The sequence below is a fragment of the Camelina sativa genome, chromosome 19, assembly GCF_000633955.1.
Source record: "Camelina sativa cultivar DH55 chromosome 19, Cs, whole genome shotgun sequence".
Taxonomy (NCBI): Eukaryota; Viridiplantae; Streptophyta; class Magnoliopsida; order Brassicales; family Brassicaceae; genus Camelina; species Camelina sativa.
In genome coordinates, this window is record NC_025703.1 from 11,787,252 (window position 1) to 11,810,907 (window position 23,656).

The 23,656-nt window shown below is 34.2% G+C and overlaps 4 protein-coding genes and 1 long non-coding RNA gene across 5 annotated transcripts in view; 1 reads left to right on the forward strand and 4 right to left on the reverse strand.

Moving 5' to 3' along the window:
• The window catches only part of LOC104766065 (serine/threonine protein phosphatase 2A 59 kDa regulatory subunit B' zeta isoform-like), a 3,483-nt gene extending 1,064 nt beyond the window's left edge, over window positions 1-2,419 (reverse strand). The window contains exons 1-3 of the mRNA XM_019240874.1: window positions 1,969-2,419; window positions 480-1,860; window positions 4-380 (exon numbers count right to left, since the gene is read on the reverse strand). Coding sequence (XP_019096419.1) covers window positions 4-380; window positions 480-1,703 — 1,601 coding nt within the window. The 5' untranslated portion in view covers window positions 1,704-1,860; window positions 1,969-2,419. The remainder of the gene's footprint in view (window positions 1-3; window positions 381-479; window positions 1,861-1,968) is intronic.
• Window positions 2,706-4,798, reverse strand: LOC104767719 (plant UBX domain-containing protein 6-like). Its single transcript, XM_019240875.1, is given in 10 exon segments — window positions 2,706-2,795; window positions 2,797-2,841; window positions 2,844-2,927; window positions 3,028-3,114; window positions 3,209-3,416; window positions 3,668-3,750; window positions 3,846-3,866; window positions 3,868-3,933; window positions 4,011-4,191; window positions 4,329-4,798. Coding segments are annotated over 10 exon segments (1,335 nt in total).
• On the reverse strand, window positions 4,881-7,367 carry LOC104766066 (protein NRT1/ PTR FAMILY 6.4). Its single transcript, XM_010489885.2, has 4 exons — window positions 7,094-7,367; window positions 6,894-7,008; window positions 6,587-6,804; window positions 4,881-6,504 (listed from the first exon to the last, which is right to left on the reverse strand). The coding sequence occupies exons 1-4, from the start codon at window positions 7,094-7,096 to the stop codon at window positions 5,074-5,076; spliced, it is 1,767 nt and encodes a 588-aa protein (XP_010488187.1). The 5' UTR covers window positions 7,097-7,367; the 3' UTR covers window positions 4,881-5,073.
• LOC104766067 lies at window positions 12,249-13,015 on the reverse strand. Its single transcript, XM_010489886.2, has one exon. It carries the CDS (start codon window positions 12,948-12,950, stop codon window positions 12,546-12,548), a length of 405 nt encoding a protein of 134 aa, XP_010488188.1. The 5' UTR covers window positions 12,951-13,015; the 3' UTR covers window positions 12,249-12,545.
• On the forward strand, window positions 18,327-19,785 carry LOC104766068. The gene is made up of 3 exons (XR_763953.1): window positions 18,327-18,616; window positions 18,995-19,089; window positions 19,425-19,785. It is a non-coding gene; the product is annotated as an uncharacterized LOC104766068 (long non-coding RNA).

Genomic DNA, 23,656 nt, shown 5'->3' on the forward strand with positions numbered 1-23,656 from the left:
TACCCTGTGGACTCAGAGCTGCTTGCAAGATTGACTGCGGATACAAATCTTGGAACCAGTACTGCCTCGTTTGTTACAATGGTATTTGAAGTTGCTAAATCTTCTAAGCACTGCCATGTTCTTTCGCGTTTCGCTTTAACCTCTGCTTTATTCTCTTCTGATACTTGGAATTTGGCTAAACACTCGTCGAAGAGAACTTGGTCAATGTCGCAGAATACTTTCCTCACGTTTATGGTCAGACTCTGAACTGCTGGGTTCCAGTGTCCACGCGTGTTTCTCTCAAGAGCTGGGAAGACTATTGGCATTATCACTTTATTGTTCTGTGTGATTAGGTTTCTTATGTGATCATTGTTCCATAGAAACAATGCCCTTTCAGCGACCTATTAAAAAACAAAAGTACAATTACATATAGGTACAATAACACTTTGTCATCAAGATAGAAAATATGAAGTAGTGTGATAAACCAAAAAGACTCGAACCTGAAAATGTGAACTGTTGAGACATCGAGCAATTTGTCGGAATAAAGGGACCATACAGCGTTGAAACTCAGCAGCTTGAGTTGCTTCCAAGACTTCTTCTAATTCTCCAAGAAACAAAACTTCCTTTGAGCTGTTAGTCACAGGCCAATATTTTAGAAGGCCTCTAATAACGGTATCAGCGAGCTTGATGTCCTTCTCTACAAACTGAACTATACAATAAGAAAGCTGTTGGTGATAGACCGACGAACATTTCGGCTTGTGCAGAGGTATCAAGGCTCGCAGAAGGAAGAGCTTGTGCTCTTCTTTTAAAGGCAAAGCAAAACCATTAATTATACTTCCAAGAATCTCTAGCAACTCTGCAATACCATTGTGCTTTTCAGTCTCGGATATGAGTCTGTAGAAGATATTGTTAATAGACTTCCTGATATAGGGTCGATGCACCATGAACTTCCCATACACCCGATGCAGAATGGTTTTTAAATATTCCCTCTCTCTTTGATCCTCGGAATCAAACAAGTCTAACAGCTTCAAGACAAAGGAATGGTCAATATATCTCTTTGCAAGCTTTGCGTCAGTCATGGGAGAAGCTACGAATCTGAGCAGAATCTCATACACAACTTGAATATGAGGCCAAGCTGGTTCCATCGAAGGCTCCTCGTCATCCATATCATGCATTTCAAGAATTTTACCCTCGTGATTCGCAGAAGGAAACGTTCTAAACAGATTAACCGCTACCATCTTTGTGAGTTCTTGCATCGTGACATCATTGAACTTCACACCAACCGATGCGATATAGTCAACGAGCTCGAGCAATGTCTGCCGTTTAATCTCTTTCTGTTTAAGGTTCTTTGAAGGATCACTAAAATCAAAGACAACACAGCACATACTCAACTTCCCGATAAAGAGATTCGGTTTCTCAGACATGGGAACATCTCTAAAGCTAGGCAAATCCTCATAAACCCCACCAACACCATCTCCTCCCAATGGTTTCTTCCCTTGATTAGTCTTGTTAGAGCTCAATGAGTTAGGAGCAAGAGTTCCATTAGCTACACGTGAACCAGAAGCTGAAGATTTTGAAGAAGGTTTCGAGACAGAACTAGTACTACTACTACTACTACTGGAATTGGGAGCATAATAAGAGTTAACCCCTCCTGCACCATTAGAATCATTTTGCAAAGACTTCGAAGGCTTTCTAGGCAATTTCCCAAATATCTGTTTGATCATATTTGGCACAAAAACCCTTCACACTACTCACCCCTAACAAGCTCTGAATAAGTCAAAAGTCTCGCACTTTATTCTCTAAACACATAACCAGATTTGCTTCTGAATGAAAAGGAACAAAAAAAAACCTAATTTTCAGTACATCGAACAAGCCTCAACCCTGAACCGAAAATTACACGAAGACGGAATAAACCATATCAGAGACAGATCAAGCAAATGCATCTGAAGAGATAAAAGAAACGAATTTAAGAAGAGAAGAAGAGCTTACATTTTTGCAGATGAGTTAACAGAGGAGAGATCTACACAACCCCAGAAAGTTAAAAAACAAAAAAAAAGATACAAGCTTTGGTACGCAATCTTTGGTGATAAACCCTGGGAAAAACAAAAGACCGCTCCTTTCTCTCCCAAATTGAAATCGAGCGAGAAAGAGGAGAAAAGGTAAGAGGGAGAAAAAACGAAACTCAAAAAGAAAAAGAAAAGGTTGTAATAACGAACAAAAATAGAAGAAAGATAGTAATCGTTACTTCTCTCGTCCCTTATCCTTGTCTGTATCTCTCTATCTCTCCAGGGATTTTACACTGTAACACTTATCTCTGAATCGAACAAACCTGAATAACACATCCAGATATTTTCTTCTTCTTTTTTATTGTTTTTTTTGTTTTTCAGAACAGAAAAAAATCAATAAAGATGGGACACGCACGGTTTGACAGAATGGGCAGGTGAGTCAAAACAACAACCCCCAAAAAGTAAACGTTTTTGTGTCTATGGTCGTCAAATAGTATATGGTCAATTCGTTAAATTGTATCAAATTCCCATTTTACCCATACATTCAGGATTCAGCAAGTATATAAAACACCAAATTATTCAATCAAAAGATTTGGGTCAAACACTTCAAGACTTAGCTAAAAGGCAACCACAAAAAAAAACAAATGTTTCAATGATATTTATTAGTTAGTTACCAAATGTAATAAAAGTCATTTCCTTTTTTTACTTTGGACAAAAAAGTTAGAGATTTTGGATGAGGACACAAAGTTGGCGATGTTTCTCAATGGTTTGGTCAAAGTCAGGTAGTGGTGTAGGAGGAGACCCCATGCTGGACAATTTGGTAGTCTTCCGAGCCATCTGGTTTAGAAGCGTCTATCAAGCCTCGGATGGTGATGGTGAGGCGGCTAAAGCTTGTGACTCAGTAAAGACAGATTCTGATCCTGCAAGAGCTGTATCTTGTTCCTGTTTGATGTAAGATACAAGAACAAGAGCTTTCACTCTACCATCTCATTTGAATCAAAACATTAGAGAGAGAGGGAGAGTGGGGAGGAGATTAATTTACATTGAAGTCTTCTTCTTCTTGCCTGATGAGTTCGACTTGAACACGAACTGGATCGAGCAGACGTGGGGACTCCAACCTTGTTATCCTCTGGCATCATCGACGTGGAACATTTATGTTATCATAGTGAATCAACAAAGTACAGAGAAAGACTGAAATGGCATGAAGGTTTTGAATTAGTAACCTCAAGAAAGGCTGCATTTTCAGGGTCATCCAAACTCTTTAACGGACTATCATCCACAGTGAAACCGTTCTTCCAGATAGTTACAATGTACGTGAACACTTCATATGGCTCGTCTTGTTGTTGTTCTTCTTGAACCTCAGCTGAAACCGTTTCTTCAGACATCAATCTTGGTGACTGCTCAGGTCTTTTTATAGCTGATTCCTTAGCTCTGTCGAAAATCGCATCAGGACATCTTTAGCATCCCACTAAAGCTACCACTACATACACAAAAACCTAATTTTCTAAACACCAGACTACTAAGCAAGATTGATGCCTTATGACTTGCAAAAACCATCAACATACTAATTCAGTTCACAAGATCCTCGCAGTATCATGGATTTGTGAATAGCACAACTCTTCAGTGTTTAGATAAAAAAGGATTCGTATCCTTCAGAAAAAGCACATTGTCATTTCAATAACCTCTTTGATGGTGAGGCAGCTAAAGCTGGTGGCTCAGTTGAAGCAGAGTCTGATCCGGCTAGAGTTCTTTCGGCTTGTGATTCCTTCTGTTAAGATATGAGAACAAGAGCAATTCTCATTTGAATCAGAGAAGTGAGAAAGAAAAAAACAGTATAGAAAGGGAAGGAGACAAATATACAGTGAAATTTTCTTCTTCACGCCTTAATGAGTTTGAATTGACCACGGACTTGACCGAGTTCACGTGGGGACTCCGACCTTGATATGGCCTGGCATTGACATGGAACATAACGTTAAACAAAGTGAATCAACTGAGAAAGACCATATCTTTGTAATCATACTTAACCTGAAGAAAGGTTGCATTTTCCGGATCATCCAACGTTTTTAACGAACTATCATCGACAGTAAAGCCGTTCCTCCAGCTTGTTACAATGTGCGTGACCACTTCTTGAGGCTCTTCTTCAAACTCATCTGATACAGTTTCTCCAGACATTGATCTTGATGACTCCTCAGATCTTTCTATATCTCTGTCAAAAATCACATCAACATCTTTAACCATTCTGATGGATCTTGCACAAGCATATCACTAAAACATTAATCTAAACCAAGCTCTGTTTACAAAACAGAGGCCAAGTACCCATCAAGATTGAGGACAACACTAAACCTATTATCTTCTCCGCCGTGATTCTCCAGCGCTTCATCGGAATCAGTACCAGTTCCGCCGGAAATATCACCGGCGTCTTGACCGCGGTTAACTGTCTGTCTCCCGAATGGATTAGCTGCTGCGCGTTTTGACTGTAGATAAAATCTCGGTGGCGACGGTGATAGTAAACGTAACCGTGAACGCGACGGAGTGTAATCGGAAGAGCCATCAAAAGGAGAGAAAGAAGAAAAAGGGATGTTGATTCGAAGATTCGGAAACGGAGTTAGGTTACGACGGAGGAGCTTTTCATCGTTAGGGTTTGGTACATTTGGCGCGGCGGTGGTAACCTCGTTCTTAGTGAAGGTTGAAACAGCAGCGTTAAGATTCCATTGATGAGTTTCAAGAACAGATATAGCTACTTCTCTCGATGAAGATGTGACCTCAACGAAGGAGCTGATCAATCTCTCCGTCTCCGATGAGTTATCTTCCATCGCAAAAAAACGTTTCTTCTCAGACTAGCCTCTGTAAAAACTTCTGTTTATAACTTCAGTATAGAGTTCTTGAAAGAGCAACAAAAACAAAAAACACATATATTTATAGTAACTAAATTGTTTTAAATGTTACAAAAAAATACAACTCAAACCATATAGTAATCTTTCTATTACATACACACGATAATACTAAATACAAAAACAAAACAAGATGAAATCTTCAAAGCAATAAAACAGAGCAGAGCTCTCTCTTTCTTCTTCTTCAAGTTTTGGTTTCAAGGAATGTCCTTAAGCTCAAACTCAGAGCTTTCTTTCTTCGTCTTCTCCTTCTCAACTGAATCATCATCAACCCCAACACTAATCACATCAGCTTTATACTGATGTTTCATGGCAAACACAAGAAAAATCAAGAAGTTCAATGCTCCCAAGACAACAAGTAACCAGTAGAAGTAGTTCAATCTCGCTTTGTTGAGGTTGCTTCTAAGCCAGCTTTTGTGTGTGACCTTATCAACAAGCGAAACGAGCAAGCTACTCACGAAGAACCCCATCGAAATCGTGCTGAGAAAAAACCCGGTGCTCATCGATTTCATCCTCTCTGGTGCTTCTCTTATGAAGAACTCAAGCTGTCCAACGTAAGCAAACGCTTCACCCGCACCAACCAAGAAATACTGAGGAATCAACCAAAACGCGCTTATTTTTGTATTACTTGAAACCTCTGCCTCGCGTCTAGCGTTCTCTATAACCGCGGCTACCGCCATTGCTCCCATTGAGAATATGAGCCCTACTCCGATTCGTTGGAGGCTGGTTATCCCTTGAGGCTTTTTTGTGAGCTTTCTTGTTAAAGGAACAAAGACTCTCTCGTTAAGGGAAGTGAAGAGGAGAATTGTGAGTATGAGAAAAGCAGAGTAGGAGCCAGCAGGAACAGTGAAAGAACCGAGTTTACGGTCCATAAACGTCGCTTGTTCTACCGTGAAAGTTGTCATTTGGGAGTAAATCGTCCAGAAGAGAATGTTCGTTGCCCAAATCGGAACCAATTTCATCACGAGCTTCACTTCTTCGACTTGTGTAACTGTCGAAACGATCCACGGATCCTTCTCTTCGAAGTCTTTTGAACTAGGAGAGCTCTCGTTCTTGAGAATCGCGGCTTTGTCTAAACACTTTAGCCTCTCTGTGTGTGGAACCGTGGTGTTGTCAAAACCGTTTAAAAGACTCGGATGTGCAGGGTAACTCTCTTTTCTTTTCTTCCAAGCTAAGAAACCAACCCTCCATATTGTTGTAAAAGGGCTTCCTTTAGGTTTCTTGAAACGGTACCATCTCGTTCCGCAGAGCAAAACAATGGCTGCAACCACCATAGTCGCGGCTGAGATCCCGTAACCCCATCCTCTCCCGACGTTGTCCTGAACGTAAACGAGAACAATCACGGCGAAGAGAGAGCCTACGCTGATGGAGAAATAGAATCTGTTGAAGAAAAAGATCATCTGTTTCTCTTCTTTGGGATCACTAGTGTCGAACTGGTCAGACCCGAAACCGGAGACGTTGGATTTGATTCCTCCTCCACCTAAAGCTATGGTGTAGAGAGCAACGTAGAGAAGAGCTAACTGGTGTCCGTTTGCTTCCACACACTGATGGTGAAGTCTCCTGAAATCGTCACATGGTGGTGGTCTCATGCTCGAGATGGTTGTAGCCACCGTCAATAGTAACACTCCCTGATTCACAGAAACAAAGAGTCAGAACTAAAAACTCTCGAGCCATTCAGAGCTATACAAAGACATAGTTTAAAGAGCTAACCAGAGCTGTAACAGAGGCTGAGATTGCAACCATCTTGTAGCGACCAAGTTTGGCATCAGCCAAGAAACCACCAAGAAGTCCTAAGAGATTAAGAGTTCCCATGAAGTTGGTAACTATGGTCGCTGATTTTGCTGATGAGATGTGTAAATCTCCGACAAGGTACGTCACTAGATTCATTGATATACCCATCACGCATATTCTCTCCGACAGCTCACTCCCTTCACATTAATAAGAAACAGAGGAGTGTTAGAAACAGAGGAGCTTAGAAATATTTTGTGTAATACTATGAAGTTTGTGGAAACTTTACCTAAGATTAAACCGGCACCTAACCATCCACCGGTTTTGGATTTATCCGGTGGATTTCCACGGTAGTCGACGGCTTCCTCTGAGCCATCTTTCGCTCCATGAGATGACACATGAACCTTAAGAGACAAGCAAAACCATTAAGAACAGAGAAAACAGAGCCAATCAATTAAAAAACAGAGAAAAATAACCTTTTAAACTCACCATTTTTTTTTAAGCAGTTAGACTTTGAGAGAAGAAGGTAGAGAAGTGTGAGGAGTTATAAAGATGGCTTTGAGGAGGTTGTAGCGATAAGGGTTTTGACACTTTTATTAGTCCTTTGATTTTATCTAACTCCAACAAAACAAAAGAAGAAATGAGAAGAGATACGACTCAAATGGGCATGTGAAGAGAGATGGCGACTTGATTGATGGGTCTTCATATATAAAAATGTGCTTTGCTTTTTTTTTTTGTGTGGTTGCTTCATCGACGAGATATATGATCAGTTGAGATATAAAACAAACATTGAGACAACAGTGGTGTGATTTCATTATCTTATGACAAAGACATTAGTTTATTTCATGTGGTTGCAAGGTTTTCTGCTTCTTTGTAATTCCCCATGTCCATTACTCATCTTTTTTTGTCTTTTTATTCCCTTTTACGTGTGGCTGCAAATAGTTTTTCCTTTTTATTGTGTGTGTATACTGTGTAAGTGTGTAGCTTGTTTGTAATTTCCCATGTCCTCTTCTCCTTCAACAAATCTCTTACCACACATCCAAATATTCTTTTACTTGTACTTACCATTTACAATTGTTATTTTGTTTTTATGGTTTTACACTTTGGAAACATATCGAAATCTTTGTCTCCATTATCATGTATGCCAGATAGTTGTGTGATCTACATCTACTGGTCGGTCACGTGGCCAAATTTTACTGAATATGCATGTTCTTTAATATTAAGGACATTACTGTGACTTGTTTAACATTAAATCTAGTTAGTGCTATCATTTCATTTCGAGATCACATGTTTCAAATTCATGTTTCAATCATTAGTGAGAATTGTTCTTTAGTGAGTATATTTGTACTACTGACTGATTAACAAATATTATTAGAATTCTTGTGGTGGATCAAAAACTCATCATAACTTAATGTGTGTACTTGATAAAAATAGGATTATGTATTATTTTTTACCAATATCTAGTTTAATATGACATGATTGAATCAGGATTTGGACTCAATAACTCGTGTTGTCGGACTATGTACCGGTTTTATGATGATCCCAAGGTCCCTAACCCATAGGAAGTCGGCAAACAATGGACTTCATTTTTCAGTGTCTAGGGTTTTTGTAATGGTCTACAATAAGCTGATGCTTCAACTTTTTAGAAAGAGTACAAAATTTCAGGTGATACTTAAGAATTGTGCATTGAAGCTGAGATGTGTAAAGTAAAAACATAGGTTTTTTTTGCCTTTATAAGGTAACCACCAATTATATTCGAAAGTGACCCTATAAAGGTGAATTAATTAACATGTAAAAAAGTCCCCCAAATGGAGGAAGATATTTACTTAGAGAGTTCTCTAGTCTACTGATTTTAAAAAGCTGTACATGTTGACGAATTGATCCCTCTACTTGAATTAATGATGTAAGCAACATAAGTCAAAAGAAGAAGCAAAAATACATTATAAAAGTAAAACTTATAATATATTTTTGCCTCCAATGGTTAAGGTAAAGTTGAGGTTTAAGGTTCCCTCTACTACAAGTTGCAATCTCTCTTTGTGGACGTCATGATTATATATTTTCACCATACATTACAATAATTCTTTCTCGACCCTACTAAATTATTAATGTATCCACGTCCATACTAATAATTCTTAAAGTTAAATAGTTTTCAAGCTTAATTATTTCTAGAAACCAAAAAGTAGTTTGCCCCAAAAAAAAATAACAAAGAAGGATAAAAACAAATCTTTGTTCAACTGATAAGTGAACCATACTGACACTGGATACAATAAATTGTTTGTTTAATATTCTTTATAGATTTTAGAACTTAAAAGTATTGTAATGTTTTTTAGTTATATGGTATCCGATCCTAGTTTTGTTGGGTTGGTCAAGTAATTGAGATGATTTAGTGTTTAGTCTTTCCAAAGAAGAGATATTTTCTCCAACCTTTTGGAAAAGGGTTAGTGATTCTAATCAAGATATATTTATGATATATTTTATGTGCAATTATTAAGCTTATGTGGGACAATCCCACTACTCACACAGAACATAGTCCGGCCATAACCAATTCAACACGTAGTCGTATGATAGAATCGGATATGTTATATTAACTCTAGTATAATATACTAACGATTCTAAGATTTTCTTGTATGTTTGAGAAAAAAAATCATATATACGATATGTTTGTTGGAAATTAATGCCATACCAACTACATAAGATAAGGTATATATATATAAGATATTAATCATTCCCATCGGTTTGAATTAAAAAGTCATGAATCTTCACAAAGTAGTAAAATCCTAACGAAACTTTGATTACTCGAGCGGATTCATATATGTATGATCCAATCTAGAGAGATAATATCAAAATGTATGATTTAGGGACATCACATTGAAAAGACATTATAAGTTTCACATCTATCGTCGACATAAAATCAAACAAGATTTATAAAATATTGGCACTCGAAAATGATCAGTTGTCCCGTACTCTAGACAACAAACCAAATTGACATACTAACAAAACCATTTTTAACTATCCAGAAAAAAGAAAAGAAAAAAGAAAAAAAAGAAGAAGATAAAGTTAAGTGTTTTTTTACTGTACAAATAGAATCCGAGAGAATTCATCATCAACTTGATATAAAAACCAAGACAAACCAAAAGTGTGATTGTTTGGGAATCTATGCCAACTTTGGATGTGTCACATATCATTCCAAAATGAAATTAAGAAGGCCAAAACAATAATGGGACGATAAGAATATCTTGAATGATATATTGTACCACATAGCCCCACTCTTTTTATCTCCATGCATGTTGATATATAAAAATCTTGCTTGGTTTCTCACGATAAACCTTTCTCACTCCATATTCATTGTATACGGTCATCCCAAAATAAACATGTAAGCTTTCTAGCAGAAATGTAATAACGATCGAGTTATAAGATTAAGCTCAAACAAAATTCAGTAAATTTAGAAACTGTACGAATAAATAATTTTCAAACTCTATTCTGTAAACAACCGACAAGCGTATTTTTACAAGATTTTAATAAATTTAATTATTGTTATATTAGTATAAATCACTAAACAATATATAAGTTTCAATCAATTTTCAAATTCACCATGTAAACGTAATGATATGAGAATAGAATTGGTAAATTGCCATAAACCAAACAAAACAACTACGAGGGATAAAACAAACAAACAACAACTATCGCAATAAACTTAGAAGATTCATAATTTCGAACTAATGACAACACATTATTATCAAAAAGATTTTCCAATCATAGAAATAGAAAGAATATCTTTGCAGAAAAATAGAAAGAAAATTAAGTTACTTAGTTTCCATTGAAAAGGTAGTACTATAAAATTCTTTTAATCTGCTTGGAGACACACACAAGACAATTCACAGTCACTTTGACAACTAGATATCTAATGACTTAACGTATTCATATTTTGTTAACCGTGAAATACTTGGCATTTATGTATTATCTTTTCTAAATCCTACCTACAATTTTGACAGTATACATATATTGTCTACATCTATATATGATAGAAGTACATGCATGTGCATTGCATCGGTTACCAGATCCATATTGTACCTGTCAACACATGTTAATTCTAATTTCTAACCTAACATAAATCGAGTTATGCGTAAAAATGAATAAATAAATAAATAAAATGAAGTTTCAATAAAAATCTCTTTCCATGATTATTTCGTATTAGACAATTTGTTCACGCAATCTCTAGGCTTTTGCTGACCACAACTCTTCGTACGTAGTTGAGCTTATCCTAGCATGTTTGGTTAAGTAACGTGAAACTCATGTTCCAATTGTCTACTATAATATATATGTATTAATGTATATATGTGTTCGGCTTGTGATAATTCATAATAGAACATTGACACGTTAAGATTCTTACGGGAATTTTGATCATGTGTATACGGTATAATGTACGTACGTAGATACTGTACATACAAAGTATTTTACATATACATACGGTACGGTATATATATATATATATATATATATTAAATTAAAGTCTACAAACAAAGTATCGTTTCGTATGACTTTTGTATACGTTTAAATTTAAATGCATATATATACAAAGTATAGTTACTGTTCAATTACCGTAATAAATTATTTATAAATTATAAACGTCGAAATAGACATGATATATATGCATTTAAAACGTATACGAAAAGTCATACATACGGTATATGTGCATAGGTTCATACAAAGTATTTAAATGATCATATCATTATCTTGAACGATTTTGAGTATGTTTAAGTCTAACTCTCAAAGTTTCTGCTCTAGCTAGTCTTTATATCAAAATTAGAATGGTTTGTAACTTGTTAGGAAAACTCAAACTTGTTGAAGGGAAAAAAAGAACAAACATAAAATGCTATATTCATAGGTTCACTTAAGCAGCCCATTTTGTCAAGTCAAGTTATTCAAAAATGGGCCTTTCAGGTTTCTCGCTTAGTTTGATCCGCTTGTTTCTTTTTAAGGTTAGATGAGTATGAGCCAATAATTATATCTGCATGACTGTATCGTTATCTATAACTTTTATAGGTACTGGTCGACGTGGTCGTAACAAGCTTGCATGTTATAGAGCTTTTCTTATGTTCACATATTTATAATTTGGAATATGGTCCCGTCAAACTTAAACACTCATGTTGTAATCAATGTTGTAGTGAAGATAGTGAAGCCCTTATGAGCTATGAACGAGGCATGTCCGTATCCACTTTTTTAGGTCCATCAGAATTTGAACTTAGGCTCTGATACCATGTTAAATATGGACTTATTTCGGGCTTCAAACTAAAAACCAATTGACAATTAGTGGATTGGTTCTAACCTTTTATATATTAGTGATAGTCTCTTCAAACTTCCGATGTGGAATTTGGATTGTATCAGAACAATATGGTCCGTCAACTTAAACACTCATGTTATAATCAATATTAAGATAGTGAAGCTCTTATGAGTTATGATCTTACCTACATTGGTACTATCACTCGCAAGTTACGTTGTTCTAAATGCGGATTCGAAGAAATAAACACTTTAATACTGTATATGACATGTAGTGTAGTGATTTATGATAATATGGCCATTGTGTACTTACGCGAAAATTTTGAAAAAGAAAAAAAACAACAACATGCCGTTGTACATATATAAAGATTCTGATTTTTCAACCACATAACATATACTATACTTTAACAAAATACAGCACACAATGATATGTTATAGTTAATTAGTGCTCTAACAAAAACACAAAGCACCACCAAATATCGTCGGGAAGAAACAAACAATATAAGAAAACTAATAAGGAGAAAAGAAAAAACCAAAATGTTTATGAGACAACATGGGTTAAAAAGTACCAATCAGACAACAAAATAAAAAGTCATCTTGGAAAAAAAAAGTCAAAAAGTACTGGAGAAATTGGATTATTAGTTAAATATATGTATGATAAATTTCAGTAATGATTCTCACTCTCTGGAATGCTTTCTAACGAAGGCCTCCAATTTTCATCACTTGGTTCCTCTTCTTCATCAGCCCTGGAGATGTTTCTGCCACTATCTTTGAGAACATGAACTAAGTGTTGAATGGAGTTGATACCTTTCTTGTGACCCAAGATTTGTCTAAGTTCTTCTTTTGTCACCGTAACTTTTATCCGTACCACCTTAGATTCTGATCCTTCCGTTGATCTTTCACTTTCTTCTTTCCCACTGATACTCGCTTTGCCTTCATCCAATAACTTAATCGGCGGCTCAGGCTCAATTAGATCGTCTACCTCTTCTCCAGCGAGGCCATTCTCGTGTCTCAGGCAATTTCCCATTGATATGTCAAATGTGTATGATATAAGATAAATTAGAGACATGAGATAATGAGGGTTGTATTGGTATATATATACAATCGAGAAGGAGACAGAGAGAGAGAGAGAGAGCACATGAGAGGAGCGATTTATGCGCCGGAGCATTTGCAATGTGTAAGTGAGGTTTTGAAATTTTTATTTTTATTAGTGTCGTAATTATTATCTTAGATGTTCTGTCATAACACGGTATACTGTGTCATATAATTATGTAAACTATATTGATAAATAAATTCAACCACATAGGTCGGTCGTTCTTTTATCATGTGTACGTTTTGTCTTGTCTCGGTTGCTTGGGTGAGATTATAAATCTATTTCTAAAATAAATATCTTTATGCATTGTAATGATTTGGCTATTCATCACTAACAATTTAACTATAAAAAGAAGTGTAAATGGAATCAATATAACCATAGTAAACGGATCTGATGTGAAGTTGTATCTCTATAAAACAAAAAATAATAATGGCATGCTATATATATACGGACGACGAAACTATCACATATTAATCGTTAATAGAAAAAGTTTTTGAATAGTTTTGTTTACGATTACGTTAAGCTACTTTTATAGTTATGAGTTGTTATAAAAGTAGCTTAACGTAGATTTTCAATTCACCTAGTTTTATAACTTTTAACATAGCAATTTTTTTTTCAGTCCACCGTAATCTTAATTATAAATATATATATAGATATATAGATATACAAAAAGGGCATGGACCGTATCACCGAACTTGACAATTTTTCCAACCACAAATTGATGTGTCATGCTTCCCTCAGCATAATTAACCGGGTCAAAACTAATTGCGATCGAGGTTTCTTTTTAAATTCCGGTGAACATATTAATGTAATATATATAGACATGTGAACGTAGTATGTGTTAGGTAGGTCGTGCAAGCTCACAAGTCATAATTCATAAACACTTATCTAATTTGTTTCCAACAACAAGGCAACAATATTACATGGAAAATCTCGAGAACTTGTAGATTTTAATGCAACTAATTGTAGACTGTGGAATGAGCCAGTTGTCAAAATCCACTACCCAGGTTTTGAGACTTTTTCGACGGAGTATATATATTTTTTCCTCTATTGTATCTATTTTTTTTTTCTAACCTTTAATTTCATTTTATGTTCGATTCTTGGTATTGTATTAGCCATTGTTTATAGCATGTGAAAGCACAAATCATCTTTCCTTATGCATACATATCACATCCGAATATCCGATCCAAGTCAAGAAAAAACTTAAATTATCCCTGTCTAACGAGTGGAGTTAACCCCTAGCTAGTATAGTTTTTGATTAATCAATTTTTTCTGAATAAAAGTATGGTGTAAGGTCCATATCCATCAACGATTATAATAAAACATTCAAGCCGTCGTATAAAATTAGATTTTGTCTAATTACGATTTTCTGACCAAATCAAATCCAATTCTAACCACCGATCGCTTTTCATAATTGAGATTAGAGACCCTTCCATTAATTAATAAATTAACAAAGGAAGTCCTAATGGAATTAAACATATTAAAGCCAGTTTATACAAATTTAACTTAGAAACTAACAAAATATCTTATATGTGTATTTTAAAAAACTTTTTCTTATTAAGAATATATAGATTGACGTACTTTTGAAAATGGGCCATGCATGGGTTTGATACGCATATTGCTAAACGAAGAAAGAAAAATAGAGGCTGAAACGCGGAAAAGAGCTGACAATTCGTAAAGAGTGTCTTCCACATGGGATTAATTAGGTCAATTTCGCAATAATTTTCATGGCACTTTCAGAGCCCATTGCATGTGACGTATCAATTTAATTATTCCACGTGTACACATTGTCTGATTGTCTCTTGGGGTTAATTTAGTATCTCTGTCTGACTAAACGACATTACATTAGTTAGCTACTGGATGGTTTATTTACGCTATGCATACATATATAATTATTAAAGTTACTGTTGTAGTTCATGTACGCTAATATGTATTTACGTATTATATTAGAACAAATTAATTTAATTTAGTCAGAAACTATTAATAACAACTCATTATCAATACATCCTACTATATTTATTGAGAAGTATATTTATAAAAATAACATTAAAAATGTAAAAAATTACATTAGAATGTCATTAGAAATAGTAAAAAAATAGTTAGGATCCTTAAAGATAATTAAGACAATTTAACTAGGATAAATAAGAAAAAAAAAATTACAAGAAAATCAATTTAACTAGGAGATATCAAGTACGATGAACATTTAAAAAAAAAATTATAATATAATAATAAAAATTATTGTTATATTTCTTTAAATTTTTTTTTTGAGATAATATTTATTTTAATTGTTCTATAACTATATATGTCTTTTTTTAATACGAATTATTTTAAAATATTATAATATTTTATTTTTGATGTATATTACAGTTTTGTATTGTATTGTTTGTTGTATTTGCATCAATATTTTGTGAAATATGAAGAAGTAATTTAATACTATAATTGTAAGCAAATAAAATTTATTAATCTATCAACTATATAAATTTAGTTTTACCAACCCGCCAATGTGGAAATTAAAACAAACATTTTTTCCATAGATTGAGTAATATATCTTTTACATTCAAAAAAAGAAGGTAATATATCTTCGTTTTTAAAAATTCAAATAACAACATATGCAGAAAAAATTCTGAATAATTATTAACCATAAATATTATATGAAAATTCTAAACAATTTGTAAAAAAAAAAAAAGATGATAGGAGAATCATAATTTGAGATCTTAATAAAATCTTTGAAATCTAGTTATTGAAAATAATTTTATTGTCTACTTGGATATAAAATCTTAGTTTTTTGAAATTCTGATTGGTTTATATTTAAAAAAAATATTTAGTAATTTTCGTCCATCATTTTATTAAAGAGAGATAAATTTTTTTTTAAACCAATAATTATCTGTATCTTTTAAAAATCTTAGTTGTTGATTTTTCTATTTTATTCTTTTTCAAGAATAAATTAGTTTTGATTTGAATAGATTTTTTTACTTTTCTAGATTTTTTATTTTATTTTTGATCTCTCAGCGTTTTTTATTTTAATTAATTATATTTATTTAGTTAATTAATTAACCTTAATTAAAATTTTCTAATGGCAATTGAATGTAATTTTTACACATTTTAAGGTTAGTTTCATATTTGTACTTCTCAATTAATATAGTATGAACTAAATTTATCCGATATATTTGGTTGAAATAACATAAATTATTAAATTGTATGATTTTATCCATGTTTTATGACAATCCCTCATATATACAATGACGAATTCTTAAAGAAACAATATATTACCCAATCTATGAAAATGTGTGTTTTTAATTTCTACATTGGCCGGTTGGTAAAACTAAATTTAAATAGATGATAAATTAATAATTTTGATTTGCTCACAATTATAATATTAAAATTATTATTTTATATTACACATTTATATTTCACAAAATAATGATGCAATTACAACAAATAAACAATATAAAACTGTAATAATATGTCAAAAATAAAATACTATAATATTCTAAAATAATTAGTATTCAAATAGATTAATAGATTTAGAGAATAATTAAAAATAAATATTATCCCAAACAAAATATATTTAAAAAAAATATATAACAATAACTTTTATTATTATATTATATTTTTTTAAAAAAATGTTGACCTCCTAGTCAACGTGGGTTAATACCTAGTTTTGTATAAATAAGAAAGGGTTTGAACAAAAAAAAAGTATAAATATGAAAGGAAAAAAATCAATTTGTGGTATAATTGTTTGTATTTTGGGATAATTATGGAAAATTCAACAAAACAAATTACAAGTATATATGATATACGATGTTTTACAAGAAGAATTATGCCTGGGCATTTTAACCGAATCTGAAACCCGAATCCGAACCCAACCCGAAATAAGCAGTTCGGTTCGTATTCAGATAGTATTAAATACCCGATCGGATTTAGTTTATTTGAAATTCGGATACCCGATATCCAAAGTATACCCGATATCCAAAGTGGATCCGAATCAACCCGAAATAAATACAAAAATACATCTAAGTGGGTTTGAAACGAGTACCTTAAACATTAATTGATGCATCATAAACTATTTTGCTACCTTGATTATTCTGTCATAGTATAAAAACATTAAGTATTTATATATATTCATATATTCTAAAATTTACTTATTTTTTTCTTTCTCAATCAACGGAATCGATAATTGTTTTATTTTTTTCATACTTAGATCAATTTTACTAGAAACATGACAAGCAAATCTAAAAAAAAAAGAGTGATACTTTGTGGGGTTTGAGGAGTGAGTGAGGTTGGAAGATAAATATGAATCATAATATATAATTTGCTATAGATATTGTTAGATTTGGTAGAGAATGTAAATGATTTGATTCTTGAAGTGGTGGCAATGGATAAATAAAATTAGGGTTTTTGGCTGAAGAAAAGAGAGATGAAGAAAAAGGAGACAAGAAGAGGGATGAAGAAATCTTTTTTCATGACAGAAGAAAAAAGATTTTTTTAATGAATTCGGGTATATCCGAAATTATCCTAACCCGAAGCTAAATTACCTGAACCCGACCCGATATCATAAAATACCCGATCGGATTTTATATCTCTACATCCGAAAATCTGAAAATCCGAATATCCGAACCCGAATCTGATCGAATACCCGAATGCCGAGGGCTATGCGCGTATGTTTCACCACCTATTATAGAACTTTCTTCAATTATATCATGGTAAATGCTTGATGTCCTCGTCCTTATTTATTTACAAAAAGTGAGAAGTTTTTTAATTTGCTTTTAAAACCTAAAGAAGTGGGAGATGAAGGTAATGATTGGTAACTAGGTTTAACCTTTTTACCGGCAAAAAAAAAGGTTTCAGCTTTTTTTAAAAAAAATTCTTGAATGAGTGGCTTTTATAGACTTTTATAAAGTTGTTTTTATTTTTATTTTGTCAATTTCATTTAAGTTCTTAGACGTTTTGTTAACTTACAGCTGAATCTTGTTAAGAGCAAAAGATACAACTATTATTAACACTTCCCTACTCATGAGTGTAATGTTGTTAGTAAACAAATATGAAATAACTAAAAATTATTACCTTGAATGATGTATTGTGAATACAAATTCCTTACATGTATATTTAAAATATCTGCTAAGCTCTAAGAGCATGTCCATTGGTGTTTCTCTCGTCGTTGCTCAGCATTTTTGATGGTCCAAAATAAATCAAAAATGAAAATAATAAGCCCATATGAAGAGAATCGTTTCTCGGAGAGGAAGCGGAAGCACCCTATAAGACACGGCACGTGTCAATTTTTTATTCGATAGTGAGTAAATAGAAAAGGAAAATTTTCTTTATTGTGATTTTTCCTCTTTCCTTTCTCTCACTCTTTTCTCTCTCGCGACGAGATTGCCTCTGGCGATTTTGCAAAACCCTAACTTCGAATCACCACAAATCTGTTGAAATCAATCGAGTCAATATCAATTCTCTTTTTTTTGTTGTTGACTTTCTGGAGTTTTTTTCCCCAATAGCAATCGACTGTCTCACCTTTGGCCAAGTTTAAGTTGGTATTCTTAGGTGATCAATCTGTCGGAAAAACCAGCATCATCACTCGTTTCATGTATGACAAATTCGACACCATTTACCAGTTTTGTTCGATAATATTTACCCGTGGTTAGGTTTGTATTTTTCATCTCTAATCAATTCGTCAATTCTCCGACATCAACTTTAATCTGTTTTGTTGTTGTTGTTGTTGTTGTTGTGTTCTTTTAATTAATTATCTCCTTACATAGAATATTATGATCACAATAGACTCATCCATGCTATGGAGTATGGACTCTGTTTTGTTGTTGCCATTGTTGTATATGATGTTACCAGTGAGTCCTGCTTCTTTTTTTTGTTTTCTTTGGTTCCCCATTTTGTGTCTTATGATGTGTTCAATCTTAATTCTTTATTGAAATGTTTTGATTTAATTTTCGTTTTCGATTATCTGGTGATAAGAGATGGGGGCAATTGAAATTTAGGGTTTTTGTTTTTTTTTGGTTTAATTGTTGCAGAGACAATGAATGTGTTATGGTTTAGGAGTTCTTTGGAAGAGTGTTTCGTTTGCTCTGTGATCTTAGTTCTCCTTGGCTCACGTGGCACAGCATAGGTACACTTCTTAAGCTCTTATCTTGCATTTGATTGGATATGGATTTGGTGTAAATACTAGCCGAGATCTTGTACAGTTGTTGTTGGAAAGCTTTGGCATGTATATATATGTGTGTTGTGGGTTTAGGATATTGTTTTGTTCGCAGAACTTTTTATGGAACCTTATCTATTCCCATTTTAGAGAAATAATTTTGACATTGTTTAGAGAAATAGTTTTGACATTCTTATGCCTTGGAAAGTCAGAGGAACCAAACCCAACTGTCACAAGCTTATAAATTCCTTGGTTCCTTGTGAGTTTCGCTTGATCTTATATAGTGATGTGTTTGAGTTTTGCAGAGATAAGAACGTTTGAGCCTTTGAGGTGCTTCTTAGAACATATGGAGTGAAGGAAGTGAAAATGGATACTAGCATGGTTGGTGAAAGCCACAAGGAGGACAATGAAGGAATGAGACCTTGCAAGAGAAAACACCGTTCAAACAAAAACGAAACAGTTTCACAGGACAACTCTTCTAATGCTACTTCAGTCGTCATGGCTCGGCCTTGTAGCGAGGCAAGACGTCACACCGGTTACTTGACGTTTGCAAGACTCTAATGTCTAGCTTAGTCCAAATTGTCCAACTAAATTACCAATGGATATTTAATCTTAAGTTATCATGTATTAGATATTTCATGATTTTATCTTATTTGGTTTTCTTTATCAAAGAGATACTTCTGTGAATTTGGTTCATATAATAGTTTCAACAAAACCAAAAAGTTGAAAGTTATGAAATATTAAAAATAAATGTTCTACAAGTAAAGTATATAACAAATATATATGTTTAATATTTCCAAATTATATCAAATATTTTTCGTACCCCGTTTCTTCTATTATATTTTATATTTATCTATTTTCCCGATTTTGTAAAATATGTTTAATATTCTCGAATTATGTAAAATATTTTTATTTCCCGTATATGTAATATAAGTAATTAATATAACTTATTTCTCAATTTAAAATTATTTAAATTTGAAAATGAATAAACAATAATTAGAAAATATATATATATATATTAATGATTGAGAAACCTATGAAGATTTAATGAAAGTTTCTCTAATGGAAGGATGAATTTTGATAAGTACTTAATGGGTTGTTTTGATTAGATTAATAATAATTATATAAGAAACTTTGAAAAATATTTTTCATTTTCTTTTCTACTTTTTTTTATTACTTTTTATTTTTTAATTGGTGAAAATTTAGTCAAGAAACGTCGATAAACCTCAATACACATAACTTAACACAAATCCGTATAAATTTTTGGAAATTGTGTTGTTGTTTTCGTAGAAAGAACGGTGCTACTCCCATCTAGATTCTCTTTCCAAGCCAATTTCCAAAAGTCTCTCAAGGATAATTGCATCTACTTTATTGGTTATCGGAACTCCTCCAATTCAATTTTTGATCATAATTGTATCTACTTTATTAGTTTAATCCAAATAATTTCATCAAAGGCTGTAGCTTCTGGGGCTATCACTTCCATTGGCTTTATGGTTGATTTATAATTTCAGTTTGATACATTTAATTTGTGGACATTATTATATTTAAAATAAATACAATAAGAAATGTTTCTTGGCTTTATGGTCGATTTCGACTCTTGGCTAGAGAAACAGCGATTAGTTTTAAATCATCTAAGAAAATGTTATACTAGTAAGTTTCGCCTTGGTACGTATCTTTACACCATATCCCATGCATGGATCGTTGAAACAAAACATGTATATTCCGACACGATGAACTTTATATAAGTATGTGTATATACTACAAGCAATTCTTAATATAGTTTCTTGGGGGGCATTAACATGCTTATTAAACGTAGCAACGGCATTGGGTTGAAAATTGGAACGAGTGACTGAGAAAGAATGGGGACGTGTACCAGTACTTGCATGTAGACTATATAACCATTGGTGAACAATTTTATTTGCAATCATATATATCCACATAAATATCAAAATTTACAACACATAAAACACACTAGTACGTTTGCTTTCATGACTATACCAACTTCTGTAGCCGACCTACGTTTTAAGAAGAAGGGGCTGTAACTACCCCTGTAAAGACTACATCGTACAAAATGCATTTGGACCGACGTATTTGGTTGTCTATGTAGTTTGACCCGACTCCATGAAGATGTATGGATGTAGGCCTGAAAATTCCAAATTAGAATAACAAAAAAAAAATGATAACCATTTGCTAAATGATTATTCCTTAAAAGTGTGAATACTGTATTTTTTTATCATCCAAAAAACAATAAAATATATAGATATTTAGTCGAGGAAATCATTAATAAATATAGCTAGATTTTACTAGTGCTTATTTTACTAATGCTCTAGACTTTAAGCATTTAAACAACGTCCAAACAACCGTTTCAACCTGCTAAAATTGCATAAGCATCGTATTAACACATTTTTTTTTTTTGAAAATATGTGAATTTTCATTGAGAAAAGCTAATTGTAGTGATTACAATAGTTTGATATTTAAGATAACCCTTGCCCAAAAAAATAAAAACAAAGGGGTATCTGAGAATAGATGGAGAACAAAAAGTTACCCAAAGAGTTCTAAGCTACACTTGCAAAAGCCTTTTGAAATTTTTTCGGTGTGCCTTTGCAAGGATGGCATCACGTACTTGCCTATCAAGAGCTTTGAAGAGAACCTGCGCCGGGGTGGATACATTATTGTGTATCCTGTTATTCCTTTCAATCCAGATGGAGTAAACAAATGCATGTGCAACAAGACGGCAGAGTGTTTGCGGAGAGTTGGAAACTTTGATGTCCATCCAGGCCGAGAAAGCATTCCAAGTGTGGAAGACAAACGGGGAGTACCCTAACCACCGATTTGCCTCTGACCATAAAATATCGCTGAAACCACAGTGAAGGAAAATATGGTCTTGCGTTTCCGGCTCAACACCACATAAACAACACGTAGTGTCAAGATTCATGCCCCAACTTGCTAACCTTGTTTTTGTTGGGAGCCTATTGAGGTGTGTTATCCACAACATGAATGCGTGACGCGGAATAACACCTTTGTACCAGGCCTGTTCTGTCCATGGTGGAGGTTCCTGCCTTGGCCTCAGTACCTCCCATGTTTTCTTTGTGCTGAAACAATGATGTTCTTCCACTTCGGTCTTCTAGACATACATGTCAGTGGTGGTAGATAGACTTGGAAGAGGCAATGTGGTGAGGTGGATTTGAAGAATCTCCGCTTGAGGAGAATGAGCTGAACAATGAGCCAACCGTTGCAGAGAGTGGGATACCCATTTGCGATGGACCAGATTGTCCCATTAGGTGAATCAATGGGCCAAATAGAGTCCACCAGTCGAACCAGAAGCTTGCTTCCTGACCATTCCCCACTTTACAACGCAGGAATATGATTGTTAGAGGACGAAGCTGTAGAAGCGTTTTCCATGTCCAAGAAACCTGCCCATCTTTGATCTTATTATTCCATAGCCAAACTGCCCACAATGAGTCCCTAGCGGTAAGCAATCTCCAAATCATTTTTAAACATAGTGTTCGGTTCCATTGCATAAGACATTGAAAACTAAGGCCTCCCTCTTCTTTTGGCAGACATAGATTCTTCCAAGAAACTTTGATATGCGGTTTTTTCGTGATGTCTCCACCCCAGAGAAATTTCGAACAGAGACTTTCAATGCTCTTGATGCACCCTTTTGGTAAGATAAACGCAGAAGCCCAGAAGTTATAAATCTCATATATAACTGAAGAGATGAGCTCCTTTCGACCAGCATACGAGAGTGCACGGGCCGCCCAAGTGGAGAACTTTGCAGTGATATTTTCAAGCAAAGGCCTGTAATCAGTAATCCGAAGCTTCATATGCATAAGAGGTAACCCGAGGTAACGTATGGGAAGTGAACCGAGATTGAAACCAAGTGCAGTACACCCAGAGGTTTCAGTCTGGTTCACTCCTGCCAGGAACATATCTGTTTTGTCCTTATTCATGGTGAGTCCCGAGAGCATAGAGAAGTCCTCCAAAACCTTTGTGATGTTTTCCAACGAAACCTTTTTCCCATAAAAAAAGACCATAATATCATCAGCGAAGGCTAAGTGGGATACCTGCGGTGAGACTCCTCCTGGATGATGACCTATGAGATTGTTGGTGTAGCTTTTATTGAGCATTATGGTGAATACTTCCATTACCAGTGTGAAGAGGTATGGAGAGATTGAATCTCCTTGCCTGAGTCCTTTAGCACTTTTGAAATAACCACACGACTCACCATTAACCGAGACAGAGAATGTAGGCGTCTTTATGCATTCGCTGATCATCGTGACAAAACTTGGTGGAAATCCCATTGCCTTGAGGACATTGATGACAAAATCCCAATGAGCAGAGTCAAAAGTCTTTCGCAGATCTACTTTTAGCATACCTCATCCGGATATGTTTGTTTGATTGTAGCCCTGGATTAGTTCTGTGGCCAAAAGCACATTTTCAACAAGCAAACGATCTGGGATGAAAGCTGATTGAGAATTTGCTATCAAATTCGGTAGAACCGTCTTAAATCTGTTGGCAAGCAGCTTTGAGACCACTT